The following is a 27714-nucleotide window of genomic DNA, read 5'->3' as shown; positions in this document are numbered from 1 at the left end:
CTCTTAGTGGGTTTTGAGCAAAGTATCAATGGTAACATGATGTGATTTCTGTTTTAACATGATTGCTCTAGCTTCTGTGATGAAAACAGACTAAAGGAAGTGCTATGGGTTGAACTGTGTCCCTCCAAAAATGATATGTTGGAGTCTTAATCCCCAGTACCTCAGATTGTGACCTTATTTGGAAACAGGATCTTTATAGAGGTAATCAAGTTAAAATGAGGTCATCAGGGTGAGACCTAATCCAGTACAGTGTCCATATAAAAAAGGGAAATGTGGACACAGATATTCACACAGGGAGAGAACCCAGCCATCTATAAGGAGACAGGCCTGGCACAGACCCTTCCCTCAGCCTTTAGAAAGAACCGATACTGCCAATACCTTGATTTTGAACTTCTAGTCTCCAGAACTGTGAGACAATAAGTTTCTGTTGTTTAAGCCACTCAGTTTGTGGTGCTTTGTTATTGCAGCCCTAGCAAACTAATACAGGAGAGAAAGGCAAAAACAAAAGAGACTGGGAAAGTGGTTATTGCAATAATCCAATCATGCAATGACAGTGGTTTGGACCAACTGTGGTGGTAGAGGGAGTAGATCCTATCAGATTCTGGACATATTTTGAAGGTAAAGGCAAAAGGATTTTGTTCTGGATATGGGGTGAGAGAAGTTAAGAATGACTCTAAGGTTTTTGGCCTGGGCAACTAGAAGAATGGAGTTGTCATTAATAGAGATGGGAAAGAGAGTAGGTGGAGTGAGTTTTAGAAAGGAACATTAAAGAGCTTGGATTTGGAAATGTTCATTTTGAGATGCTTACTAGACATCTAAGTAGAGATGCTGAATAAGCAACTGAATATCTGAGCCCGGAATTCAAGGGACAGTTATCAGCATACGGATGTTATTTAAAGCTTAAGACTGAATAAGATCACCATGGGAGTGAGTGTAGATGAAGAGGGAGTCCAGGAGCCCTGGAGCACTCCCAGGTTAAGGGAGATAAAGAAGAACCAGCCAAAGATGTGGGAAAGAACTACCAGTGAGATCAGCAGAAAACCAGCAGCACATGCAATCCCAGAAGCCAAGTGTTTCCAAGATGTTTCAAGAAGGAAGGATGATCCACTGACACCAATGCTCCTATTAAATCAGAAATGACCACTGGATTTAACAAGTGGAGAATAATGCTGACCTTGACAAGACCAGTTTCAATAGAGGAGCGAGGATGAAAAGATGATTAGAGCAAGATCAAGACAGCCCAGGGGAAGAATTAGAGAACAAGTACACACAACTCTCTTAAAGAATTTTGCTGTACAGGGGCAATTGCTAGAGGCAGCTGTGAGTCCATGAAAGGTTTTTATTCAATATGGAGGAAAGTATAGGATGTTGAAAGCTGATAGAAATGATATAATAAAGGTAGGAAAACTGATGATACAGGACTAAAAGGGAGAGTAGAAAATATCTTGAGTAGATGAAAGGAGATGGGATTTAGTACTCAAGTAGAGGGATTAGCCTTTGCTAGGAGCCCTGATAGCTCATCCAGTAAAGACAGGAAAGGAAGGATATATGGATACTGGTGCTAGAAGGTAGGTAAATCTCGTGGTGACAATTTTTGAAAGGTCTCTTCCGAGTCCTTCTACCTTCTGTTAAATAGGAAGCGTGGTGACTGGCTGAAAGCAAGGATTGTGGAGGAAGTATTGGAGGTTTGAAGAGACAAAAGTAAATACGAAATAGTCTTCTGGGAGAAAACCAGAGAAACTAAGTGATAAAAGGCATGTTTCAGGAAAGAAGTGATTCCAGAAGAAAGCCTAAATACAAGGAACAGTGAGCAAATTAACTGGTAAACATGTAGATAAATCTAAATACTATCTGTATAAAAATTTAATGCTTAATTTATAGAGTTAAAAAAGGAGAGAGAATTAAAATATTGGACAACAACAGCTTATAAGGAAAGAGGAAGAGACTGAAGTTAAAATATTCTAAGGCCCACTAACCATTGGGGGGTTAAGATATTAATGTTAGATTTTGTTAAATATGTGAGTAAAATTTCAAAAGTAACCACTAAAAGAACAGAACTAGAGTGCCAACTTCCAAACTCATAAAGGAGATAAAGCAAGATAAGAACCAGCAAATACTCAACCCCCAATGAAAGGGCAAAAAAGAGCAAATAAGGATAGAAAAAACAGTAGCAACGGAAATTGGATGAGAGAAATAAGACCAGCTCTGTCAATAATCACCACAAACATAAGTGAACTAAACTTGCCAGTTAAAGTTAAAACACAGAATTTGTCAGATTTTGGTTAAAAAAAAAACAAAACAAAAAGAAACTACCTCTATGTTTACAAGAACACCTAAGACAAAAGGACTTGTAAAAGTCAAAAGTAAAATGATTGAAAAATATATCCCAGGCAAATGTCAGCCAAAAGAAAGTCAGGGAAGCTAGATTACTATCAGGCAAAATAAAATTTCTCCATAAACATGGACTACTCAGAAGCTAGCTGACAAAGCTTACAGCCATAGGAGGTTATTGCTAAGAGAGAGCCTAGGGCAGGACTGTTCAATTGAACTTTCTCCAGTGATGGAAATTTCTATAGCTGCACTGTTCAATATGGTAGCTATTAGCTGTTGAGTACTTGAAACATGGCTAATGCAACAGAGGTGCTGAATTTTTTATTTTATTTTATTTTATTTTAATTAATTTAAAAATTAAGAATGACATATTCCTAGTGCTACTTTATCGGACAGCACAAACTTAGAGATCACTCTAATCCTCTCATATTACAAAGGCCTGGAAAACGGAAGAGGCTACCCAAGACCACAAAGGAAGCCACAACCAGAATTTAGTCTGATTCCTAATTAAAATGCTTTTCCAGTGCCCCTGGCTGCCCTACTGCATTATCCCTATGAGTAAGTCTAGAGGTATAATTTGAAACAGTTCACTACGTGTATAAAATTTCTTTGAAAATTCATATTAAAAGTACATTGGAATTTTTCACGAGTAATAATCAGCACCATCATTTTTTGAGTGCTTACTCTATGTTATAATTACGATAATATAATAGCATTAATGACTAACACTTATATGCCATTTATTATATGCCAGCCATTGTTGTTCATGCTTTTACATGTATTATTTAATCCTCACAGTAAACTTATGAGGTAGAAACTTAATTGTCTTCATTTTACAGATATGGAAGGTGAAGTTAAATAGCTTGCCCAAGGCTACAGTGCTAGTAAGTGCCAGAGCTGGGATTAGAACCTACATGGTGGTGTTCCAGAGTCTGTAGTTTGCTCACGATACTTCACTGACTCTCTAGCAAAGATAAAAATGAATAAATGAATAAAGGAATGTGGCTTCACCAAAGCAGAATGAAAACACAGACTTCAGGTCTGGAAAACCTGGGTCCTTATGTTTCCCTTCAAAAGCAACTTGAAAAGGTACAGTGCTTACTGTGTTGCTAGCTACTCCCCAATAACACCCACACTCACACCCATGCCAACGTGGAACATCTGAAGACAGTCCAATTTCCTAAAGTATCACCTGCACAGACACTTTATTTACTCCAGTTATCTGCAGAGTGAGCTGAAAGCTCCCATATTAGCAGCTCCTGCCCTAAAACATTAATTTAAAAGGGGGAAAAAAAGGAAAGTGACAATTTCCAAACACAGCATTTACATCAGAATTCGCAAGCCCTTCATGCTCAAATTGTTTTCACGAGTGTAAGCTAAGGACATCAGAAAAGTATTATCCACCCTCTCCCAGCTGACAAAACAAAAGGTTAAGTGTCAGAACTGGCAGCCAAGTCTCTGAAACAGGGAACACTGTACCTAAGAGGTGGAATAACACAGTGGCTAAATGAAGTCTGTCTGCATCAAACAGACCTAGTTTAGCCACTTGCTGTTTTCCCGTATGCAAAATATGACTAACAGAAATATTTGTCCCATAGGGCTGTTGCGACTGTGAATAGGTCACAGTATGGAAGGTAAACATTCCATATGTGTCAGTGCCAAATTTGCATTTGAGACTTGACAAAGCCATCCATTTCTGTTTCAGGCAGGAGAGCACATGAACCGCCCCCACTGAAAACTTTCTCATTCCTTCTTTAAAGTTTTCAAAGGAGTTTCTGCATTCTGAGCAGGAGTGGTATATTGTTGAGAACAGAAGCTCTGGAATTCGTATCTCAGCTGGTCCACTTACTAGCTATGTGACTCCTGTGTCCCATTTTAGGTTCTTCATCTGTGAAATGGGGATAATGATGAAAAAATATTATCTATGCTGTAAGAAAAAAATGAATTTACACATGGATAGATGACTACGTGGAGAGAGACATGATAGGACAAGGATAGTCAGACATCAATGGTAGACCTGGGAGGTAGACATAAGGGGGTCCACTGCGAACTTCTTTCAACTTTGCTATGTGTTTAAAAACTACTGTAATAAAATATTGAAAATATAATATCTTAATGAATGAAAATATTTATTTAATAAAATGTCAACTTCACAAGGAAAAAAATATATTATCTATCTTAGAGGGTTATTATGAGGATTAAACCAGTCAATACAAGAAAAATGCACAGAACGGTTCCTGGAATACAGCAAATATACAGTAAATGTTAATCATTACACTCCTCCCCACAGGTGATACATATTCCAAATTTTTAGCACACGGGAAACAACAAAATTATTTTAGAACTCTAGGATGTTAGAGCTGGAAGGACTCTTAGGAATCATTTCTAGTTCCAGGTCTTTCATGTAATAAATGATCCCCAGGGAAGAGGAGAGCTGGCTATAGAGTCTGACCAGGATTAAAACTCAGGCCTCCTGATTTCTATCCAGTGCTCACACCACACCACTGTACTTCCTCTTCTTAATGAAAACACTAGGGTCATTCCGTCTCTCCTCTCTGCAAACCACCAGGCCATCTTCTGGAAAGAGTCAAAACTACTTAAACATCTGGGAAGAAATCTTACTCATCACTGCTCCAGGTAGCACTTTTTTGGGAGGTGGGTGGTGAACTGTAATCTATTTTCCAAGAAACCACACTCACAAGATACAAAAAAATAAAAACAAACAAACAAAAACAGTTTGAAATATTATTAACTCCTTTCAGGAACAATTCAATATTCTTCTTTGGGAGGATATAATAATAAATATTAAATAAACACTTTTCTAAGTTTGTGACACATATTAAATACTTTTTGTTTTTTTGTTTAATCCTCACAACACAGCCCCCCCCTCACCAAGGTTGCCCTTCTATATGCTCCTAAGTTACCTGCTATTTCCCTGCTTACAGTACATATCACAGTATCATGTAATTGCCTGCTTACTTGTCCTGACAGTCTTCAGACTGTGAGCTGAAAAAGACAGGAATCTCAACGATCATGTGTACCATTCATTTTTTCTTTCAACAAATATTCCTGGGCACGAATAATAAGACAGAAATGGTCCTACCTTACTGGGGCAGTCTGTACTTTCCAAAGATGGCTGCAACAATATCTCCCATTCCACATGCTCTTTTTTTTTTTTTTTTGCGGTATGCGGGCCTCTCACTGTTGTGGCCTCTCCCGTTGCGGAGCACAGGCTCCGGATGCGCAGGCTCAGTGGCCATGGCTCACGGGCGCAGCCGCTCCGCGGCATGTGGGATCTTCCCAGACCGGGGCACGAACCCGTGTCCCCTGCATCGGCAGGCGGACTCTCAACCACTGCGCCACCAGGGAAGCCCCCACATGCTCTTTTTACAATGGGACCTCAACATTCCTCCCATGGGGGATGGAGGGGGTGTGCTTAATTTCCCTTGCCCTTGAACATGCCCACAGAGTACAGTGGAAGTGATGCTATTTGACTTGTACAGCTAGATGATAAAAATCCCATGCATTTTCACCTTGTTCTCTTAGGGCACTCACTCGTGGAATCTAGCTGTCATATGGTGAGGAGGCCCACACTAGCCCATGAAGACAGACCACACGTAGAAGTAACCAGCTCAGCTGAGGCCCCAGACTTGGATCCAAGACATATACCTTCCCCACTGTGCCTTGTTTGAATTCCTAGCCCACAGAATCGTGAGCATAATAAAATGATTTATTTACACCACTGAATTTGGGGGTGGTTTATAATGCAGCAATGGTAACTGGAACAACCACACAGAGCTTAATGTCTAACAAGGAATACTGAATACATGACTCCAAGGTATTGCCTACACCTAACACAGTATACTGGAACAGGGTAAATTATTTGTTGCGTGTCTGAGGTAGTTATTATTCTGCCCCTTTTGCAGATGAGGAACTGAGCTTTGAGAAGTTTAGCAACCTGCCCTTGGCCTCTCAGCTGGTTAGTGGCAGAATAAATTAAAACTCAAATCTAAACCCACACTCCTAACACTATACTCTTCTGTCTCCTTCAGTACAATTTTACACTAAATATACAATAATCTGCTTTAAAATGGGACTGTCAGTACTTAAAACATTCTGGCTCAACAGAATTCACTGTGCAGTTTCATCGTTGAGATGGAAACCCACATGTCACCTTCTCAGAGAAGTCTCCCCTGACCTTCCTAGCTCAAGTAATGCCAGCTCCCTCATCCTTCCCCAGCCTTTCTACTCCATCAGTTCCATTTTCTTCCTAGAACTCATCCCTAGCTGAAATTATCTTGCCTATTAATTTGTTCATGTATCTACTCTCTGTCTCTCTGAATTGAATATAAGTTTTGTGAGAGCGGAACCTTGTCTGTCCTATCCATTGATATATCCCTAGTGCCTAGGACCATGCCTGTAATACGGCTGGTGATCAAAAATTATTTACTGAATGAAGGACTGACTGCATTCAGGCACACTGAACGTCCACCCAATCTCATCACCCACCAATAAATGTGCAAATAGGGAGGATAAAACACAATTAACAACAGCAGGATTGCAGCAGAGACATTCCATACAGCAATGTCACTACAAAAAAAAAAAAAAAAAAGGAAAGGGAGGGGAATGCATGCTACCACACAACCACTTAGAAAAAGCATAAAACCCTGAGTTCCAATAAAGATGTAGGTAATGGGATGGATGGAGTAGGGGGTCACACCTCTTATTCTCCATTCATAACCACTGCCCCCTCACTCTTCAGAAAAACTCAGTTTCTTCAGACACACCTACTGAACCACACCAAGGAACCAAGAACAACTGTTGGTGACCTTCTACTGTTCGCCAAAGTTCCCTGGTTGTTTTGAGGGAAAAAGCTCTTGTATGATTGAGCTGCAAGCTGAGCTTGCCATCAAATAACTATGGTTATTCCAACCAGGGTGTTGGGCAGACATTTTCCCCAAAATGAACTGAGCCTTTTATATGTATATACATATATATATATATATATAGGCTGCATTGGGTCTTCGTTGCTGTGTGCGGGCTTTCTCTAGTTGCGGCGAGCGGGGGGGCTACTCTTCGTTGCGGTTTCTAACATCACACCTTTGACCCTTCATCTGGCCCTTCCTTTTGTGCCAGTCACCCCTCCCTAGGATATAGGTGCTGTTCGCTCCAAGGTAAGGAGGCAGTAACCTAGCTCTTAAAAGAAGAGGTGAGGAGGGGACTCTTAGACCCAGGGCAAGGGTCTAAATATACAGATCCCCAAAGGTCCTATTTCTCCCAGGAGGGAAGGTAACGGTGCCTGAGGGCCTGCCAAGTGCTAGACACTATGCTGGTCTCTTAAACATGCTTTTCATAACATAAGGGAAATTCCTTACCCCAACCCAAGAATTCAGGGAGGCCTCAAGTAAAACTTCCCCATCTCAACATTCCCCAGACCCGCTACTCCTCACCCCAAATTCCAGGAGCAGTTCGAGAGGATAAAAAGAAATCTAGCGTGGCCACAGAGATAAAATGCGAAAGGGATCATGTTAGAACAAGAAGAGGGTTGTCCCGGGCTGGGGCCCAGGATAAGTAAAGATTAAGATAAGAACGCGGTCTGACCCTTTCCAAGCCCATTATGTCCATCAGAAGAGGTGACGAGGAGCAGGAAACTGAAGCCCAGCAAACAGGTGGCTCCGAGACGAGGCCGCAGCTCCATGATGGTAGGTGCGCGGAGCCACGGGGCTGAGCAGACGTAGGGCCCGAGTCCTAGCAGAAAGTCCGCGCGGTTTCCCAAGTGCTGCTCAGCCCCTCCGCTCCTGTTCCCAGATTTTTTTTTTTTTTTTTTTTTCTAACCCTGAAGGAAGTGATGTTAGACGGATGTGGGTGGTGCCTCCGGGGTCCGGTTTGGGACGGAGTGAGAGTTTAAAGGTGCAGATCACGAAGAAAGCTGCGGGGGCTGCTTTTGAGCGCTAGTTGCTTCCCCAGGTTCCGGACTTTCAGACCGAGTACCGAGAGAAAAGATGGGCCGAGATAGTAGGGGGTGGGGAGGAGGCTCGGGAGAACCGTTGCTGCTTGCATCCGTTGCTTGCGTCCGCCTGCGGGCTAGCCCCTCCCCCAAAAAACCGCTCACTTAATATTCACTACGCAAATTATTGATCTGTGAAGTCAGCAGCACCCAACAGTGGGCGGGGTGCCCATTGGCTTCGGGTCCCCCCTCCCCCTTCGCAAATAAAAAAAAGGCAGACAACCGGATTTCATTCTTAGGTTCCTGCTCGAGTCTCGAAGAGACCTGGTAAGTCTGTTCTGCGGTGCATGGTCTCGTGCCTGCAAGAATGCCCCTTCCTGCTGGAGAAGAAGCACTGCACCTTATTTTTCCTTGTAACCCAAATTCTTCCACTCAGGGATGATGCAATCAACTGATGCAAGCTCTGAGAAAACCAAACTTGGAACCTCTCATTGCAAAATTGACCTAGCTCTTCAGGGCACCAAGACATAAGTTACTGCAGGCACTTAAAGTGTAAAGCTTCTTCTGGTTAAAACTATTTGTTTTTGTTGTTTTTAAAATTCGTGGGTTAAGTATTTCTCAGTTTTCCTCTCTGATGCGTAACAAACAGGTCAAAATTTCCCGTGTCTCCTGAGTGGAGACTAGTTGAGTCTGCACACTCGTGAGTCCGCACTAGTTCAGTTCGACAGTGCGTACTTAATTCCTAGTGAAAGACATCCGGCAAAAGTAGACACCCAAACAAAAATACACACAGCCCTTTTATTAGGCTTCCTACAAACTGCAGGCACGGACACAATGGAACACCAGGGAGACTGCAAGCTCCGGGATGCAGCGCGGCCACCTGCACCTGCCGCTTTTCTATTGGGAGGCGCAGAGCAGCCTGGGCTTTGTAGTTCGTATATGGGCTCCCGGGATAGGTTGCTCTGGTGAGAGAGAGGCGGGGACGGATGTGTCACGTGGGACCGACTCCCGCCGCCGCGGCCGCCTTCGTCTTTCTCTGTCTCGACTGAGGTAGCCATCTTGCTCTTGCCGCGTGCTGGTGTTGGAGGACCCTCCTTGCTTCAGGTGAGACCCCCGGCGGTCCCGCCACTCCACGGCCTTAGGCCGCTGCGCACGATCTCCCCCCGCCCTTTTCTGCCGACACCCGCCAACTGCTGGGGCTGCCACTTCCGCTGTGGCGCGCCGAGTGGGGGCGGAGGCGGCTGGCTTGGCCTCTCGGTTACCGGCGGCGCAGCTGGGGGTCGGCACCTGAGGGAAGGTCCCCAGCACCACCGCTTTCTGTGGGCGAGCGGGCCTGCGCTGTTGCCGCCCAGATCCAGTCCCAGGAGGCAGGTGATCCCCCGCCTCTGTCCTGTTATTCTTCATTATTCACAACAATAATGCTGTGAGCTTTATACAGCCTATCTGCTGTCATCTCGTTTGATCCTCCCACTAGACAGATAGAGAAACTGAGGCTAGCAGCCCCCGCCCCCGAGCGCTGGAGACCGAATTCCGTTGCAGCGCTCTTCACCTCGTAATGGCAGTGTTTGTTTAAAGTCTGCCACCCTCTCTGAGACATTGCTTTGCCCATTTTTATAGCCCTATCACACTGCCTGGTGCATAGTAGGCTGTCAGGAAGTTGATGATTGACCGACGGGCAGTGTTACACAGCTCGTGAATGGAGGTTTCAACTTCCGTTCCCACGTTCTTTCACTCTACCAGATCTGTCCCTTAGGGAATGGTAACAATAGTTACCAGTTTCTGAGTATCTGCTGTGAGCCATACCCTGTGCTTGATACCTTAATCTTTAACTCTTAAAACAACTCTGTGAAGTATGTGGTGTTACACTGTTTCTAATACGGAAGGGATAGAAGTTCAGAGAAGTAAAATACCGTTCTGAAGCCCTAAGTGGTGGAAACTTGATCTTTCTGATTCCAAAGCCTGTGCCTCTCTTATTAGATAGAGTAACCCACAAAATAAAAAGTCAGGATTAAAGATTGAAATTATTTTATCTCTTTGTGAACATGGTGTATGTGAAGGTGCCCACCATAATGCTTGGACCTTAGGCACTCAATAAATGTTGATTATAACCTCATTATTTGCATCTTTTCGTGATTCCTTGAGGAAAGGCCTAAAAGATCCTAGGATCCCCAAGGAAGAACTCACTAATCATATGGCCTTAGGAAGTTACTTCTTCCTTTTGGGCCTAGGAAGTGACTTCTCTCTTCTGGGCCCTCATTTCCAAATCTATTAAATTGGGAGGGAGGTGAACTTTTATTTATTTATAATTTATACCCTGCTGCTGCTTGCAAGTATTTGAGATGGCCACATGTACAAGACAGAAATAATGCGTACAATAAAATGAAGGTTGATTGAGGAATAGGGAGTTAAAGCAGGTGATCTTTGAGGTCTATTCCAAATTCTGAGCTTGAAATCTCTTCTCTCATAGACTGAGTCCAATCTAATTTCCTACTTGAATTCCATGCACCCCAACCTGCTAGTAGACAAAGGACCACTCTTCTTCCTCCCCTACCAACCTTGAGCTTCCAACCTCCCTAAAATGCTTTTTCTCTGAGGTACTCCTTGGGAACAAGTTTTCTGTTATACTGATTATCTGGAATGGACTCTGTTCTTTCTTGTCTACACATTGATACAAAGAGTTAATTTTGTCCTTGCTTTGTTTCAAACAAGTCAGGACTCTATTTTGGCTTCCACCTCTTCTCTTGGGGATTGTTACTTCAAAATGCCAAAGAGTCCCAAAAGGTTTACCCTGTATCTGGTTCTAATATTTTCACTTATCCCCTTTTTTTTGTAAAAAATTCCTTAGGCTCTTTGTTAGTACACCTTCGTGGCCACATTCCTTTGAGAGTAGTGAATATTGGTCCTTTTCTGTAGATATTGAATGTAGAGATTGGGATTTACATCAGCAGATTTAAGTCTGTGGCAGAGTTGAGATTGCCACACACCTAAGTCTCCTGATTTTGTACTCTAATCACACTCGCTCCTATGAAAGAGTGTTTTAGCTGCTTGAGCATTGTGATACAGTACTGAGTAAAGACTGAGAAATCATAAATTCTAAATATTATTTAGGAACTGGACTTTGGCCTTAAAGCAGAGAGATATACAGGTTAGTGCCTAAGTACAGTGTCAGAGTACAGAACGATTAGTACTTATAGAATCTTTGATTCTCTTTCATCTCTGAAATGAAGAAAACAGTAGCTTTTTCATCTGAATGATGATTATAAAGAGTTTAGAGAATCAGCCAAAAAGTTTTGACAACACCCTTATCCTTTATTCCCTCTCTCATATCTCAGTAATGATCTGTTGATCCAAGAACAAGTAAAACAAGACTTTTAACATTGGCTTTTATTTGTTAACATAGTGTGGAATGTTATGGCCCATTATAAACGGAAGAACTTTTTTCCTTAGTAGGAAAGGACTGACCAGAGTAGGATTCATGACTTTATAATGCTCTTAGAGTTTTCAAAATCAAGATTAGCCTTTAAAAGTTTATTTTTAAGAGTTTCCTCTTCCCCTCCTCCCCACAAAATTTAGCATCAATGTAGCAGAGATAGGTTTTTGTCAAATTGTGCAAGGAGGCATTCTACCTTATATGCAAGAATATGTTGACAAGTATGACATATTATATTAGTGCAAGGTATTGAATGAACTCCGTGGACAGTGCTGCAGAAGCATTGAATGTCTGAAAATCTGGTTCTCTTTTCCTATTATTAACATACCACCTGACCTTGAATAGAGGACGTGACTACCTCACATCTTGACAGCTACACAGCCTATTGTTGTATTTTTTTCTTTGTCCAGATTTCTTTGCTTTTCTCTTTTTTTCTTTTTTTTTTTTTTGTCTTCTATTTATGGTTTAAAGAAATACAAAATGTGATTTGAGAGAAAAATGTTTACTTAAAGGTTGTGCTAATTTGGTAACAGCTCTCTGCTGTGAAAATCTTTGGGGGAAAAACTGACTTGCAGAGATTTCATAATTGGTTAGGTTTTATTGAATGCCAAAGTACTGAATCATGCTTTTAAGGAGGGATCTTCGAATAGGTAACTTTGAATCCCATTCTATTTTCTGTTTGTAAATTCAGCTCCCTCTTGGTATTATTTAATTTTGGATTTTTTACTGTCTGGCTTATGAAGCTAGGACAAGTTATTAATATTTTTAAGAATATAGACAATATGATTGTGGTGGTGATGCATATTACAGGTTCAGTGAACCAGAAGGTACTGTTGTATAAACAGTTATTTTGTTTTGGTAAATAATACAGTGACTTTAACAAATTTATTTTTCCCCCCCTAGATTTACCAACAGCATGAATCAAGAAAAGTTAGCCAAACTTCAGGCTCAGGTCCGGATAGGGGGCAAGGTGAGTGTGGCGTAAGAAAAACTGATAGGAGAATGTATTATTACCAGATAGTGTCATTATTTTGGATTTGTGGTCATTGAAAATCTAAAATCTTTTAAACAATCAAGATTAAACCACATTCCAATTTGAAAATAATTTGTCTAGATCTAAAATAGTTAATTAGAAGATCTCTCTCTCTGATGGTGCAATTGAAATAGCCACCTTTGAGTCTTCTTAACATCTGGTGGTTATATGAGATGAACAAGTTAACCAACCTTATTAAGCTTCCATTTTCGCACCTGCAAAACAAAAGCAATCCTATATAAGATGCTTCTAAAGATAGAGTAATATTTCTAAAACACCTAAAACGGTGTCTGGCACAGACTAAACACTTAATAAATGACAGCTATTATGTTAGACTCACCCTCAGGGCATCCCAGATATTAAGGTTATCTTGACTGGATGCCCCTACTGCTTCAGTTAGGTGTACAATGGGGCATGCTTAAGTTGATGGCACATTGTTCATTGCTAGGTTTTCCTCCCAAATTCCTACCTATTTGTCTATGTTGGTGAATATGAACATAAGCATTCTTTTCCCATGTACTTTGAAGCCTCAGGATGATCTAGTTCTGAACACTGAAAATCTTTGATTCCCTTCAGCTCCAGCCTCAGGCTCAAGGAGAATATTCTGCCTTTATCTCTGCCCAATACAATCTTTGTAAAAGGAAAAGCATGAATAGTATTTACCTCAGACCTAGGGAGGGGGTAGGTAGGACACTATGTAGCAGCCCCACTGTGTCATTTACTTTGATGATAACCACAGTTTCTGGGGATGGGGACAGGAGAGGGGGAAGGGGAGAAGCAACTAGTACTTTATCCTTCTTTCATAGTGATACAGTTATATGACTCTGGAGTCATATTAACACATTCCTATAACACATTCCTATAACCAAAATACTACTAGTCACATTGTAGCAGCAAGTCACATTGTAGCAGCAAGTGTAATGTAATGTACCAACGCAAAAACTACGAATATTCAGGAATAGTGCAGCACATCACTATTATATATTTTAAACCAGATAGTTAGCACATTCATTCAGCTGGTTTATTGAGAATGTACTGTGGGCCAAGCACACAGTACATAAATAAGTCAAGGTTTCCTGCTCTTGACACAGTTCAGCTTGGAAGAGAGACATACAATTCCACTACAGAATAGTAAATGTTAAAATGAAGTACAAGGTGCTCCTGCCTAGGAGAGATAAGGACATCATCACTGAGCTGAGATTTGAAGAATAAACAAGAACAGGTGCAAGGATAAGTGGGTAGGGTGAAGGGGGGATTGTCGTTTTCACACATGCTAAGGCCCATAGGATGCTGAGATAGCATGGTGCTTAATGGAACAGCTTGCTTTAGTTTGTTATAGCTAGAGTTTAGAGTAAATAATGGATAAAGTATGGTAGCAAATGAAACAACCAGGTAATTTAGGGTTAGATCATAGTTTTGTATGCCATACTAGGGAGATTCAGATTTTATCCTATAGGCAAGAGCAACAGTAAACTACTGTAGAATTTTAAGAAGGAAATAACAGTCATTTTAAAAGGTAGCTGCCAGCATTGTGGAAAATGAAATAAAACAAGTTTGGCATAGAGGAGAACAATCGAGAAGCTACTGCTGTAGTATGTGGGACACAAATTCAGGGACTGGATATGACACAATTTAATGACCAATAGAATATAGGGGATGAACGGGTGAGAGGATTCTGGGATGACGTCCAAATTTCTGGTTTTAGAGCTACAAAACTTAGGAAATATAAGAAGAGTAGTTTGGTGGACTGATAAGCTTTTAGGCATGTTGACTTTGAGGTGCGTGAGGATCATTTGAGTTGTATCCAGCAAGCAATTGAGCTATCCCTGAGTCAGGAACACATCATAAATAAATGGCCATCTATGTAAAGAGTCACTCTTAGTTCATCCTTTAACTGGATTTCATTACAACCTCTGCTGCTACCCACAGGACTCTCTTCTACTCCCACCAGAGTTGCTGAGACTGAGGCTCCTGCCTACTCTCTATAAGCCTGATTGCCTGAGTAATACTGCAGGAGCTACCCAGAGATTGAAACCTCCTTTCCTTTTTCTTTACTCCTGCCGGGTCTCAGAAAGATTTAGGCCTCAAGATATAGACTGCTCTTGGCAGTGTTTCAGCCCTGCTTTAGGTTACATTTTTTTTAATTGGCTCAGGAATTTAATTCATTGTTTTAAATAGTTTTTCAATGGAAAAAATGTATGTAGAGTTTCAAAGTATCCATTTAGAAATGAACTTTTCCTATCTCAGTAAATAGTATAATTTTCAACCTATTTGCTCAGGTCAAAATTCTAAACATCATTCTAGATTCCTTTTTTCCCTCATATCCCATATCCAGTCCATCAGCAAGTCCTGTTGGTTCTTCTGACAGTCTGAGCTCTCACCACCTCCACTGCCACAACCCTCATTTCTCATCAGGACTGCTACAGTAGCTTCCTGATTGATTTCATTATAGTTCATTTTCCACAGCAACCTCAGTCATCTTTTAAAATTATAAATCAGATCCAGTCATTTTCATGCTTAAAACCTTCCAGTGGCTTCCTATTGCAATTGGAATAAAGTCCAACTCCTGCCCATGGGATTCTAGGCCACATGATCTGGCCCTTACCGATCTTTCTGATTTCATTTTCCTCCTCCTTTCCCATTGTTTACTCTGCTTTAGCCATACTGGCCTACTTTCTCTAGAAATAAAAGGTTCACTCTTGTTTCATTCTGCTTGGATCACTCTTCCCCTAGGTCTTCCCATGGATCCCAGCTCATACGTCACCTCTTCAGAGGGGCCTTCCCTGAACATTGTAATAAAGTAGTGCTTTACCCCCATCTGATATTCTTGTCACTATGTTATTTTTTTTCTTAATACCCTTGTCCTGTTTGAAATGATGTAATTTGTTTATATGTTTATTGACTTTTCCTTCACACTGTAATGTGTGCTCCTTGAAGTAAGAACTTGATCTTTTTCATTCCTGGGTTCTAGGACTCTAGAACACTCACATAATAGGCATTTGACTCTTTTTTTTTTTTTTTTTTTTTTGCGGTACGCGGGCCTCTCACTGTTGTGGCCTCTCCCGTTGCGGAGCACAGGCTCCGGACACGCAGGCTCAGCGGCCATGGCTCACGGGCCTAGCTGCTCTGCGGCATGTGGGATTTTCCCGGACCGGGGCACGAACCCATGTCCCCTGCATCGGCAGGCAGACTCTCAACCACTGTGCCACCAGGGAAGCCCTTTGACTCTTAATTATGTCATAATCTCCAAAGTTTCAAAATATCTTTAGACTTTATTGTCAGGGGGTGGTAGGCACTGTTAAAGAAAGCATTCCTTATAATGTTTGAAAGTTGATATAAAGCACACTAAATTATCTTGAAATTATAAATTATTTTTTATTAGAAACAATTTTTTTATTAGAAACATATTTTCTTGAAACAATGTTAAAATGATAAAGGCTGGATATTGGAAAGAGTAAGAACAATTGGCTAGAAACTGACCTTCAAAAATCTGGGTTAGGCTGACAGTCTTATTAATCATCTAATCATTCATTAGACTTCATTATATCATTACTGTGTGTGGCACCACCTCACTATTGAGTCGAAGTTGGCAGTTTCTTGAGTGAATATTATGAATATTATGTTAGAATATTAGAATATTATGTAAAGGAAGACAAGTGATTGCAGTTGTCAAATGCATGGCACGCTAACATTTCTGTTTGGTTATCTTTCAGGGTACAGCGCGCAGAAAGAAGAAGGTGGTACATAGAACAGCTACAGCTGATGACAAAAAACTTCAGAGTTCTCTAAAAAAACTGGCTGTGAATAATATAGCTGGTATTGAAGAGGTATGGTCACTTAGTAAATTGTTATGTGGACAAGTAGCACATTCACAGATAATTAACCACACTTTCAATTGTAAAATATCAGCTTAGATGAATCCGGTATTGTCTTTCTGAAGGACTATAGCTATTGAATTTGCTTATTGTATAAATTGGATGATTGTCAAAAAAAATGATTTTAATAGACAGTTAAGGGCTTCATTATACTTTTCAGACTCAAAGTATTTGCATATATGTCAAAATTATGGAACCGCTCTTGAATTTTAATGTAGAATAAGATTTTTTTCTAATGATACAGAAATAAAGAAACCCAAAGATTTTTTCCAGTAGGATGAACTTTTTTCCCATACACAGTCTCTCAAAGCGTTACCTCAGCCAAGCTCTAGCAATAGCTTTACATGAATTGGATTTCTTATTAGACCTCTTTCAAAAATTATTCATTAAATTTTTAAATTATTTTATTATATTTTGATAATACTACTTTTCTCAAATCTGAAACCAAAGATTGATGTTATTTCAAAAGGTACTTAAGAAAAATTATAATAACATCAACTGTTTGTGATTTGTTACCATCTAGACCTACTTCTACCTAATGATTCCATTTCTGATAGTAACCAATGTTAAAATTTTCACTGCCATCAGTTAGATTTCATTATGTCATTACTTCGTGTGGCACCACCTCACAATTTTTAGTAGATTATTAATGGACATGTGCTGTGAAACATAGATCAGAAACAATGTGGTGATGGGGATTACTATTAAAGAAATAGCAGAGTACCAAAAAAAAGGCAGTGAAATGGCAAAGTGCTACATATTCCTTCAACCATGCATATGTGAATGAATGAACACATCGTTTAAATCTGCTTTGTACTTTCAAAGTCAATATACTGATAAAACAGTAGGAAATGTGAGCCACATGTATCTTTTTTCCATTCAGCTTGATGTGGCTGTGCATTCTTACTCTGATAAATATTAGAACTTCATTTGCAAGTCTTGAAATTAAGCATTTAAAATGCTTTTTTTTTTCCTGAGCTATTGAAAGCTTTTATATATTTTCATTGACCTAAAATAATTTTCAGAGAGATCATTCTCTATCTGGGGTATATTTGAGAAAAAGCAAATTTAAGCCTCTCTTTAAAAATCACAGCTTGACAGCTGCATAGCCCAGGGAGATCAGCTGGGTGCTTTGTGACCACCTAGAGAGGTTGGGATAGGGAGGGTGGGAGGGAGGGAGACTCAAAAGGGAGGGGATATGGGAATATATGTATAGTATAGCTGATTTGCTTTGTTATACAGCAGAAACTAACACAACATTGTAAAGCAATTATACTCTAATAAAGATGTTTAAAAAAAAATCACAGCTTGATTAAAAAAAAAAGAATAAGTTGTAATAATGGACATGAACTCTGATAATGTTAAGCCTAACCTACTTATAAGTGTTCAGGCAGTCTTACATCTTTGCCTACCTTTCTACTCTCTGACTCCATGCCCACCCCTCCCCACCTCAACACTGTTGACATTTTGAACCAGATAATTCTTTACTGTGGGAACTGTCCTGTACATTGTAGGATGTTTGGCAGCATGCCTGGACTCTACCCACTAGATCCCCAGTTACAACAACCAAAAATGTCTCCAGACGTTATTGCATGTTCTCTGGGGGGCAAATCACCCTTGGTTGAAAACACTTCTTTAGAGAGAGGAAAAGATTGTATTTACACCTCCTTGAAGTATAGATTTTAACTGCATAATATTTCCAGGGGCATGCTTGTCTAAATGTTTGGTTTGTTCAAATTTGGAAGACTTTATGGTTCTTATAATTAATAAAACTTTTAGTGTTTTATAGTGAAATAAAAAGCCAGTCAGTTATCAGTCTTTGATCTCTTCAGAATATAATCAAACTAGTTATAATGGTGTGCTGAGGTCATGGTTTATTTGTCGTCGAAATTATAATAAATTTTTAATGGTAGTGAACATCTGCTGTATGCCAAGCATTTTGCTAGGCAGTGATTCATAAGATATTATTCATAGTCTCTGTCGTTTAGAGCTTAAAATCTAGTGTGGAAACTAATTAGACAGCTAGACAGATAAACAAATATATATTATCCATTTCAGCTTCACAGTGTCTCATGGTTGGTTGTTACTGGTTACAGATAAGAAAGCTGAGACTTAGAGAGTCAGGTATCTGCCCAAGATCACATAGCTAGTAAGTGCTGAATTCCAGATTTGAACTAAGTATGTCAAAACCAGAGCTCATTTTATTCATTGATTTATCCTGCTTTGGTCTTTTTAGTTGTACTTTCTTATACTCACTATTGGCCTTTTCCTCTCCTCCTGCCCCTCCTTCCTCTCTGTTCTTCCAAACTCCCCCCAAAGAAAGGGACAGTACCTGCCTTATATCCTGTATTATCGAGCACCTGCCATGTTCAGTTCATTACTTAACATTATAGATAAAAGAAATCCCCATCAGTATTTCCAAGGACATTGCTTTTTCTACTTTTTCAGGTATTAATGTAGGTGTTATTTCCTCCCAGAAGCCTTCCTGGTAGCACACATACACATTTATGCAAAGAAGGGTTAGACGCCTTTCCTGTGTGCCTCCATAATGCCCTGTATTTAATTTTATTATAGCATGTATTAAACTATATTATTAATTCTTTTTTGTTGGTATTGCCAGTGCAGTTTTGTTTGGAGACACATATCTCCAAAACGTCACACAGAAAATTAATGGTACATAATAGGCATGTACATGCTCTTGTTGCACTCCCACCCCCATGTGTGTGTGTGTGTGTGTGTGTGTGTGTGTGTGTGTGATGTCTTCCAACCCTCACAGACTAGTTGTACAGAGAAAATATGCATAAAGAATATTAACACTGTAAGATAACAGCTGTAACATTCTAAATGTTTGAAACTAAAATGGGAAGATTTGCTTTCTTCCTTTCCCTCTTTCTAAAATTGATTTTTTGAGAACCAAGATATTTGGTACTTTATGTAACACTTTGCAGATCTAAAATAATTTTGTTTAGGCATATCTAGTGTACTGTATAATCTGGCTTGCCTCAAACATTATGTTTTGTGTTACTGTAATTAAAGCAGAATTTTTTTCATTTTTTTTTTAAGAAAATTATGACACACGCTTGGTTTAAAACAGCTTCTAGGAGGAAAAAAGAAACTACTACATTAAATGTATACATGAAAACGTGTGCAGTTTTCAGAAACATTAAGATATGAAAAAATATATACATCTTAGAATAGAAGAAACGATTATTTTACAATTTCATTATTTTTAACTTGGGATGTTTTCAGCTTTTTTCAAAGTGCTGAACTCTGGAAGATACTATCTTTTTGGGTTTTGGCAGTTTAAGGAAAGCAGATAAAAACATTTGAAAAGAGAAGATACCATTACCATTGTTGTAAAGCAAAAATAATATTACTATGTTTTCTGTACTTTGACCTTCAAAACATCAAACCAATAGAAGGTACTTGGTTTGGTGAGTTGGAACAGAGAGATCAGAGTTGGGTTTCAAAAACTTATTGAATGCACTTTTGCTAAGTAAAATTTTATTTTATTTTATCTTATTTCATTTTTTTGCGGTACGCGGGCCTCTCACTGCTGTGGCCTCTCCCGTTGCGGAGCACAGGCTCCGGACGCGCAGGCTCAGCGGCCATGGCTCACGGGCCCAACCGCTCCGCGGCATGTGGGATCTTCCCAGACCGGGGCACGGACCCGCGTCCCCCGCATTAGCAGGCAGACTCTCAACCACTGCGCCACCAGGGAAGCCCTGCCAAGTAAAATTTTAATCTTAGTTTCTAGGCTGTCAGTATCAGTAATTTTTTTCCCCTTCTAGAGCTTAATTTATGTCCTCTTCAAATACTTAAAAACTAAAGGACTGTTTGAATTAAGAGAGGCTTCTCTGGACTTTTATGTGTTCCCTAGTTTGTTAATTTGGGGTAATAAATTCAATCATATGTAGATTTCTTTTACCTGTTACCAAAGACAGAAATCCAAAGCTGTCAGAAAGGGGCAGGGGAGGGCTTCCCTGGTGGCGCAGTGGTTGGGGGTCCGCCTGCCGATGCAGGGGAGGCGGGTTTGTGCCCTGGGTCCGGGAGGATCCCACATGACGCGGAGCGGCTGGGCCCGTGAGCCGTGGCCGCTGAGCCTGTGCATCCGGAGCCTGTGCTCCGCAGCGGGAGAGGCCACAGCAGTGAGAGGCCCGCGTACCGCAAAAAAAAAAAAAAAAAGGGCGGGGGGCAGGGGAGTGTCAGACTGTTTCATACAAAAAAGCCAAGTAAATACCGGGTTTTAGGAAGAAATTCCTATGTGAACTCTGAGAGTATAATCCAGAACTAAATTTCTGAAAATGTTTTATGTTCTCTGACATTTGAAGATATTTGGATGTGCTTCTTACTTGGTAATCTAGTTGACTGTAGTGACCGTGTTGTCACCTTTCTTCTCCTGATGATAACATGCATCTATCAAAAGTAGGATCTGGGGCTTCCCTGGTGGCGCAGTGGTTGAGAGTCCGCCTGCCGATGCAGGGAACACGGGTTCGTGCCCCGGTCCGGGAAGATCCCACATGCCGCGGAGCGGCTGGGCCCGTGAGCCATGGCCGCTGAGCCTGTGCGTCCGGAGCCTGTGCTCCACAACGGGAGAGGCCACAACAGTGAGAGGCCTGAGTACCGCAAAAAAAAAAAAAAAAAAAAAAGGTAGAATCTGTTTCATTTCCCAGAGATAATTGATTTCATCAGATGTATTTAATAAGAAATGTCGCCAAAAATCTGCTTCTCTGGTTCAGATGGTCTAGTTGTTTCACAGAGTTTTACTATTATATTCAGAGGACAGCTTCTATCTTAACTAAGGTATGATTCTGTCTCCATGAAACCTTCCCTATCTTTCCAGGCATAATTCATCAACACTTTATCTGTACTTCCACTGCCCTTAGCTTAAATTGCTCTGCTATAATGTGTTTATTATTACAGCCTCATATTGTAGGGTATGATTACTTATTAACCAAGTAGTCTGTTTGCAGTAGATTGTAAGAATCTTGACAGTAGGAACTGTGTTTATTCATCATTTATAATCTATAGCATGCTGACTCCCATGATGAGTTTGTTTGGGGCCTGTTAAGTTTAAGCAATACTGATTTTTCTAGGTGGAATTGTTTTGCAAGAAGTTAGCCATAGAGAGCTGGCGCTCAGGAGAAAGCTTAGGGCTGGGAATTTAAATTTTGTAATTGTACACATAAGTTTTACTGTTTATATTTTCCTCTTCTTGGCTCTTATTTTTCTTGAACCAGTTATACAGAAGGAGAACCTAAAGTTATTTGTTGACCCTTACTGCGGTTCCTTCTTCCTCCAGCTAGAGCCTCAGGTGTCAATGGGTATACAGCTCTTAATACAGGAGAGTAAAAGAGAAACACTGTGTACCATTCAACTTATTATCACACAGCAGTCTTACATTCTTTAAATATCCTGCTTTTTTTGTTTTTTTTCCCTGTTTTTGTGTGTGTGGTAAAATAAACATAACATAAAATTTGCCTTTTTTTCCCTATGTGCAGAGCTTTTTTTTTTTTTTTTTTTTTTTTTGGCTTTGTTGGTTCTTCGTTGCTGCGCGTGGGCTTTCTCTAGTTGCAGCGAGCAGGATCTCTTCATTGCAGTGCGCGGGCTTCTCACTACAGTGGCTTCTCTTGTTGCACAGCGCGGGCTCCAGGTGCATGGGCTTCAGTAGTTATGGCTCGCAGGATCTAGAGCACAGTCTTAGTAGTTGTGGCACACAGGCTTAGTTGCTCTGCAGCTTGTGGGATCTTCCCAGACCAGGAATCGGACCCATGTCCCCTGCATTGGCAGGCGGATTCTTAAACACTGCACCACCAGGGAAGTCCCAGATCTTTTTTTTTTTTAACGATTTTTTAACATTGAAGTATATATGGGACTTCCCTGGCGGTCCAGTGGTTAGGACTCTGTGCTTCCACTGGTCGGGGAACTAAGATCCCGCAAGCCGCGTGGCATGGCCAAAAAATACAAGAAGTGTTCTGCCTACGTTTTCCTCTAAGAGTTTTATAGTATTTGGTCTTATGTTTAGGTCTTTAATCCATTTTGAGTTTATTTTTATATATGCTGTTAGAGAATGTTTTTATTTCATTCTTTTACATGTAACTGTCCAGTTTTCCGTGCTCAAGTTATTGAAGAGACTGTCTTTTCTCCGTTGTATCTTGTCTCCTTTGTCATAGATTAATTGACTATAAATGCATATCTTTATTTCTGGGCTTTCTGTTCTGTTCTGTTGATCTATGTGTCTGTTTCCATGCCAGTCTCATACTGTTTTATTGCTCTAGCTTTGTAATATAGTCTGAAATCAAGGAGCATGATTCCTCCAGCTCCATTCTTCTTTTTCAAGATTGTTTTGGCTTTTCAGAATCTTTTGTGTTTCCATACAAATTTTTAAATTTTTTGTTCCAATTCCATGAAAACTGCTATTGGTAATTTGATAGAGATTGCATTGAATCTGTAGATTGCCCTGGGTGGTATGGTCATTTTAACAATTACGATTCTTCCAATCCAAGAACATGGTATGTCTTTCTATCTGCTTTTTGTCGTCTTCAGTTTCTTTCATCAGCGTCTTAATAATTTTCGGAGTACAGGTCTTTTGCCTCCCTAGGGAGGTCTCTATTCCTAGGTATTTTATTCTTTTTGATACAAAGGTAAGTGGGATTGTTTCCTTAATTTCTCTTTCTGCTATTTTGATGTTAGTGTATAGAAATGCGCAGATTTCTGTGCATTAATTTTGTATTCTGCAACTTTACCAAATTCATTGATGAGCTCTAGTAATTTTTTGGTGGCATGTTTAGGATTTTCTATGTATAGTATCATGTCATCTGAAAACAGTGACAGTTTTACTACTTCTTTTCCAATTTGGATTCTTTTTATTTCTTTTTCTTCTCTGATTGCTGTGGCTAGGACTTCCAAAACTATGCTGAATAAAAATGGTGATAGTGGGCATCCCTGTCTTGTTCCTGATCTTAGAGGAAATGCTTTCAGCTTTTCTCCATTGAGTATGATGTTAGCTATGGGTTTGTCATATGTGGCCTTTATTATGTTGTGGTAAGTCCCCTCTATGCCCACATTCTGGAGAGTTTTCATCATAAATGGATGTTGAATTTTATCAGAAGCTTTTTTGGCATCTGTTGAGATGATCATATGCTTTTTTACTCTTCAGTTTGTTAATGTGGTGTCTCACACTGATTGATTTGTGGATTCTGAAAAATCCTTTCATCCCTGGGATAAATCCTACTTGATCATGGTGTATGATCCTTTTAATGTATTGTTGGATTCAGGTGCTAGTATTTTGTTCACGATTTTTGCATCTAGGTTCATCATAGCGATATTGGCCTGTAATTTCCTTTTTTTGTGGTGTCTTTGTCTGGTTTTGGTATCAGGGTGATGGTGGCCTCATAGAATGAGTTCAGAAGTTTTCCTTCCTATGCAGTTTTTTGGAATAGTTTCAGAAGGATATGTTTTTTTGTTTGTTTGTTTGTTTGTTTTTGCGGTATGCGGGCCTCTCACTGTTGTGGCCTCTCCCGTTGCGGAGCACAGGCTCCGGACGCGCAGGCTCAGCGGCCATGGCTCACGGGCCCAGCCGCTCTGCGGCATGTGGGATCTTCCCAGACCGGGGCACGAACCCATGTCCCCTGCATCGGCAGGCGGACTCTCAACCACTGCGCCACCAGGGAAGCCCCAGAAGGATATGTTTTAACTCTTCTCTAAATGTTTGATAGAATTCACCTGTGAAGCCATCTGGTCCTGGACTTCTGTTTACTGGGAGTTTTTAAATTACTGATTCAATTTCAGTACTGGTAATTGGACTCTTCATATTGTCTATTTTTTCCTGGTTCAGTCTTGGGAGATTGTACCTTTCTAAGAATTTGTCCATTTCTTCTAGGTTGTCCATTTTATTGGCATATAGTTGCTTGTTGCCTCTTATGGCCCTTTGTGTTTCTGTGGTATTGGTTGTAACTTCTCCTTTTTCATTTCTGATTTTATGGATGTGAGCCCTCTTCCTTTTTTTCTTGCTGAGTCTGGCTAAAGGTTTATCAATTTTGTTTACCTTTTCAAAGAACCAGCTTTTAGTTTTATTGATCTTTTTTATTGTTTTCTTAGTCTCTATTTCATTTATTTCTGCTTAGATCTTGATGATTTCTTTCCTTCTGCTGCCTTTGGGTTTTGTTTGTTCTTCTTTCTCTAGTTGCTTTAGGTGTAATGTTAGGTCATTTATTTGAGATTTTTCTTGTTTCCCGAGGTAAGCTTGTGTCTCTATGAACTTCCCTCTTAGAACTGCTTTTGCTGCATCCCATAGGTTTTGGATTGTCATGTTTTCGTTTTCACATGTATCAAGGTATTTTTTGATTTCCTCTTTGCTTTCTTCAGGGATCCATTGATTGTTTAGTAGCATATTGTTTAGCCGCCATGTGTTTGTGTTTTTTGCAGTTTTTTTCCTTGTAGTTGATTTCTAACCTCATACTGTTGTGTTTGGGAAAGATGCTTGATATGATTTCAGTTTTCTTAAATTTACCGAGGCTTGCTTTGTAGCCCAGCATGTGATCTGTCCTGGAGAATGTTCCATGTACACCTGAAAAGAATATGTATTCTGCTGCTTTCAGATGGAATGCTCTATACATATTAAGTCCATCTGGTCTAATGTGTCACTTAAGGCCTGTGTTTCCTTATTGACTTTCTGTCTGGATGGTCTGTCCATTGATGTAAGTGGGGCGTTAAAGTCCCCTACTATTATTGTGTTACTGTTGGTTTCTCTTTTATGTCTGTTAACGTTTGCCTTGTGTATTGAGGTGCTCTTATGTTGGGTACATATATATTTACAATTGTTATATCTTCTTGGATTGATCCTTTGATTGTTATGTAGTGTCCTTCTTGTCTCTTGTAATAGTCTTTATTTTAGAGTCTATTTTGTCTGACATAAGTATTGCTACTTCAGTTTTCTTTTGATTTTCATTGGTGTGGAGTACCTCACTTTCAGTGTGTATGGGTCTCTTGATCTGAAGGGAGTCTCTTGTAGGCAGCATATATATGGGTCCTGTTTTTGTATTCATTCAGCCAGTCTGTGTCTTTTGGTTGGAGCATTCAGTCCGTTTACATTTAAGGTAATTATCAATATGTATGTTCCTATTGCCATTTTGTTAATTGTTTTGGATTTGTTTTTGCAGGTATTTTCTTCCCCTTCTTTTGTTCTCTTCTCTTGTGATTTGATGGCTATCTTTAGTGTTATGTTTGGATTCCTTTTTCTTTTTTGTGTGTATATCTTTTATAGATTTTTGTTTTATGGTTACCATGAGCTTTTTGTGTAACAGTGTGTATATTCATGCTTGTTTTAAGTTGCTCATCTCTTAATTTCAAATGCATTTTAGATGCCCTGCATTTGTATTCTCCTACCCTCATGATTGTTGTTTTTGGTATTATATTTTATATCTAATTTTTTGTGTATCCCTTAACTGCTTATTGTATATACGGATGATTTTACTACTTTTGTTTTTTAAACTCCCTACTAGCTTTGTGTGTGGATGATATCGTGCTTTATTGTATGTTTGCCTTTACCGGCAAGCTTTTCCATTTTGTAATTCTCTTGTTTCTAGTTGTGACCTTTTCTTCTCTGCCTAGAGAAGTTCCTTCAACATTTGTTTTAAATCTGGTTTTGTGGTGCTGAATTCTTTTAGCTTTTGCTTGTCTGTAAAGCTTTTGATTTCTCCATCACATCTGAACCTCGAGAGCCTTGCTGAGTAGAGTATTCTTGGTTGTAGGTTTTTCTCTTTCATTGTTTTGAGTATATCATCTCTCCCTTCTGGCATGCAGTTTCTCCTGAAAATTCAACTGATAGCCTTATGGGAGTTCCCTCGTATGTTATTTGATGCTATTCTCTTGTTGCTTTTTATATATATATATAAATTTATTTATTTATGGCTGTGTTGGGTCTTTGTTGCTGCCCGCGGGCTTTCTCTAGTCACAGTGAGTGGGGGCTACTCTTCGTTGTGGTGTGGGCTTCTCAGTGTGGTGGCTTCTCTTGTGGAACACAGGCTCTAGGCGCGCAGGCTTCAGTAGTTGTGGCTCATGGGCTCTAGAGTGCAGCCTCAGTAGTTGTGGCACACGGGCTTAGTTGTTCTGTGGCATGTAGGATCTTCCCAGAACAGGACTCAAACCCGTGTCCCCTGCATTGGCGGGTGGATTCTTAACCACTGCGCCACCAGGGAAGCTCCCTCTTGTTGCTTTTAATACTCTCTCTTCATCTTTAATTTTTGTCTTTTTTTTTTTTTTTTTTTGTGGCACGCAGGCCTCCTGTTGCGGAGCCCAGGCTCTGGACGCGCAGGCTCAGTGGCCATGGCTCATGGGCCTAGCCGCTCCGCGGCACGTGGGCTCTTCCCAGACCAGGGCACAAACCCGTGTCCCCTGCATCAGCAGGCGGACTCTCAACCACTGCGCCACCAGGGAAGCCCTAATTTTTGTCATTTTGATTACAGTATGTCTTAGTCTGTTCCTCTCTGGTTAATCCTGTATGGGACTGTCTGCTTCCTGGACTCGGGTGACTTTCTTTTCCCAGGTTAGGGAAGTTTTCAGCTATTATCTCTTCAAATATTTTGTCAGGACCTTTCTTTCTCTCTTCTCCTTCTGGGACCCCTATAATCTTACTATTAGTGTACTTGATGTTGTCCCAGAGATCTCTTAAACTGTCTTCATTTCTTCTCATTCTTTTTTCTGTTCAGTGGCAGTTATTTCCACTAGTCTGTCTTGCAACTCACTGATCCATTCTTCTGCCTCATTTAGTCTGCTATTGATTTCTTCTAGTGTATTTTTCATTTCAGTTATTGTCTTCTTCAATTCTGTTTGGTGGTTCTTTATATTTTCTAATTCTAAACTTCTCATTTCTCGCTCTGTGCATCCCTTCTCTCCTGAGTTCTTTGATCATTTTTACATCCATTACCCTGAACTCTTTTTTTGGGTAGACTGCTTATCTTCACGTCACTTAGTTCTTCTGGGATTTTACGTTGCTTAGTTCTTCTGGAATTTTACATCAGTTCTTTTTTTTTTTTTTTTTAACATCTTTATTGGGGTATGATTGCTTTACAGTGGTGTGTTAGTTTCTGCTTTATAA

At 40.2% G+C, this 27714-nt stretch overlaps 2 protein-coding genes across 5 annotated transcripts in view; one reads left to right on the top strand and one right to left on the bottom strand.

Annotated features, from left to right (window-relative positions):
• Positions 1-8287, bottom strand: part of TXNDC12 (thioredoxin domain containing 12) — a 107588-nt gene extending 99301 nt beyond the window's left edge. Inside the window, exon 1 of one of the 4 annotated variants that reach the window (XM_004273859.3) lies at positions 7933-8287. In XM_004273859.3, the coding sequence (XP_004273907.1) occupies positions 7933-8029 (97 nt within the window). In that variant the 5' untranslated portion in view covers positions 8030-8287. Of the gene's footprint in view, positions 1-4180; positions 4241-7932 lie in introns of those variants that run through there. The other 3 variants (XM_033435529.2, XM_033435530.2, XM_049699969.1) reach the window with 3 other exon arrangements.
• A 967-nt stretch (positions 8288-9254) lies between these two features.
• BTF3L4 (basic transcription factor 3 like 4) overlaps positions 9255-27714 on the top strand; it is a 29965-nt gene continuing 11505 nt past the window's right edge. The window contains exons 1-3 of the mRNA XM_004273855.4: positions 9255-9382; positions 12612-12678; positions 16455-16568. Coding sequence (XP_004273903.1) covers positions 12625-12678; positions 16455-16568 — 168 coding nt within the window. The 5' untranslated portion in view covers positions 9255-9382; positions 12612-12624. The remainder of the gene's footprint in view (positions 9383-12611; positions 12679-16454; positions 16569-27714) is intronic.

This window comes from Orcinus orca, chromosome 1, assembly GCF_937001465.1.
Source record: "Orcinus orca chromosome 1, mOrcOrc1.1, whole genome shotgun sequence".
Taxonomy (NCBI): Eukaryota; Metazoa; Chordata; class Mammalia; order Artiodactyla; family Delphinidae; genus Orcinus; species Orcinus orca.
The sequence above is the reverse complement of the archived record's forward strand: the minus strand, read 5'-3'. Positions and strand labels throughout refer to the sequence as shown.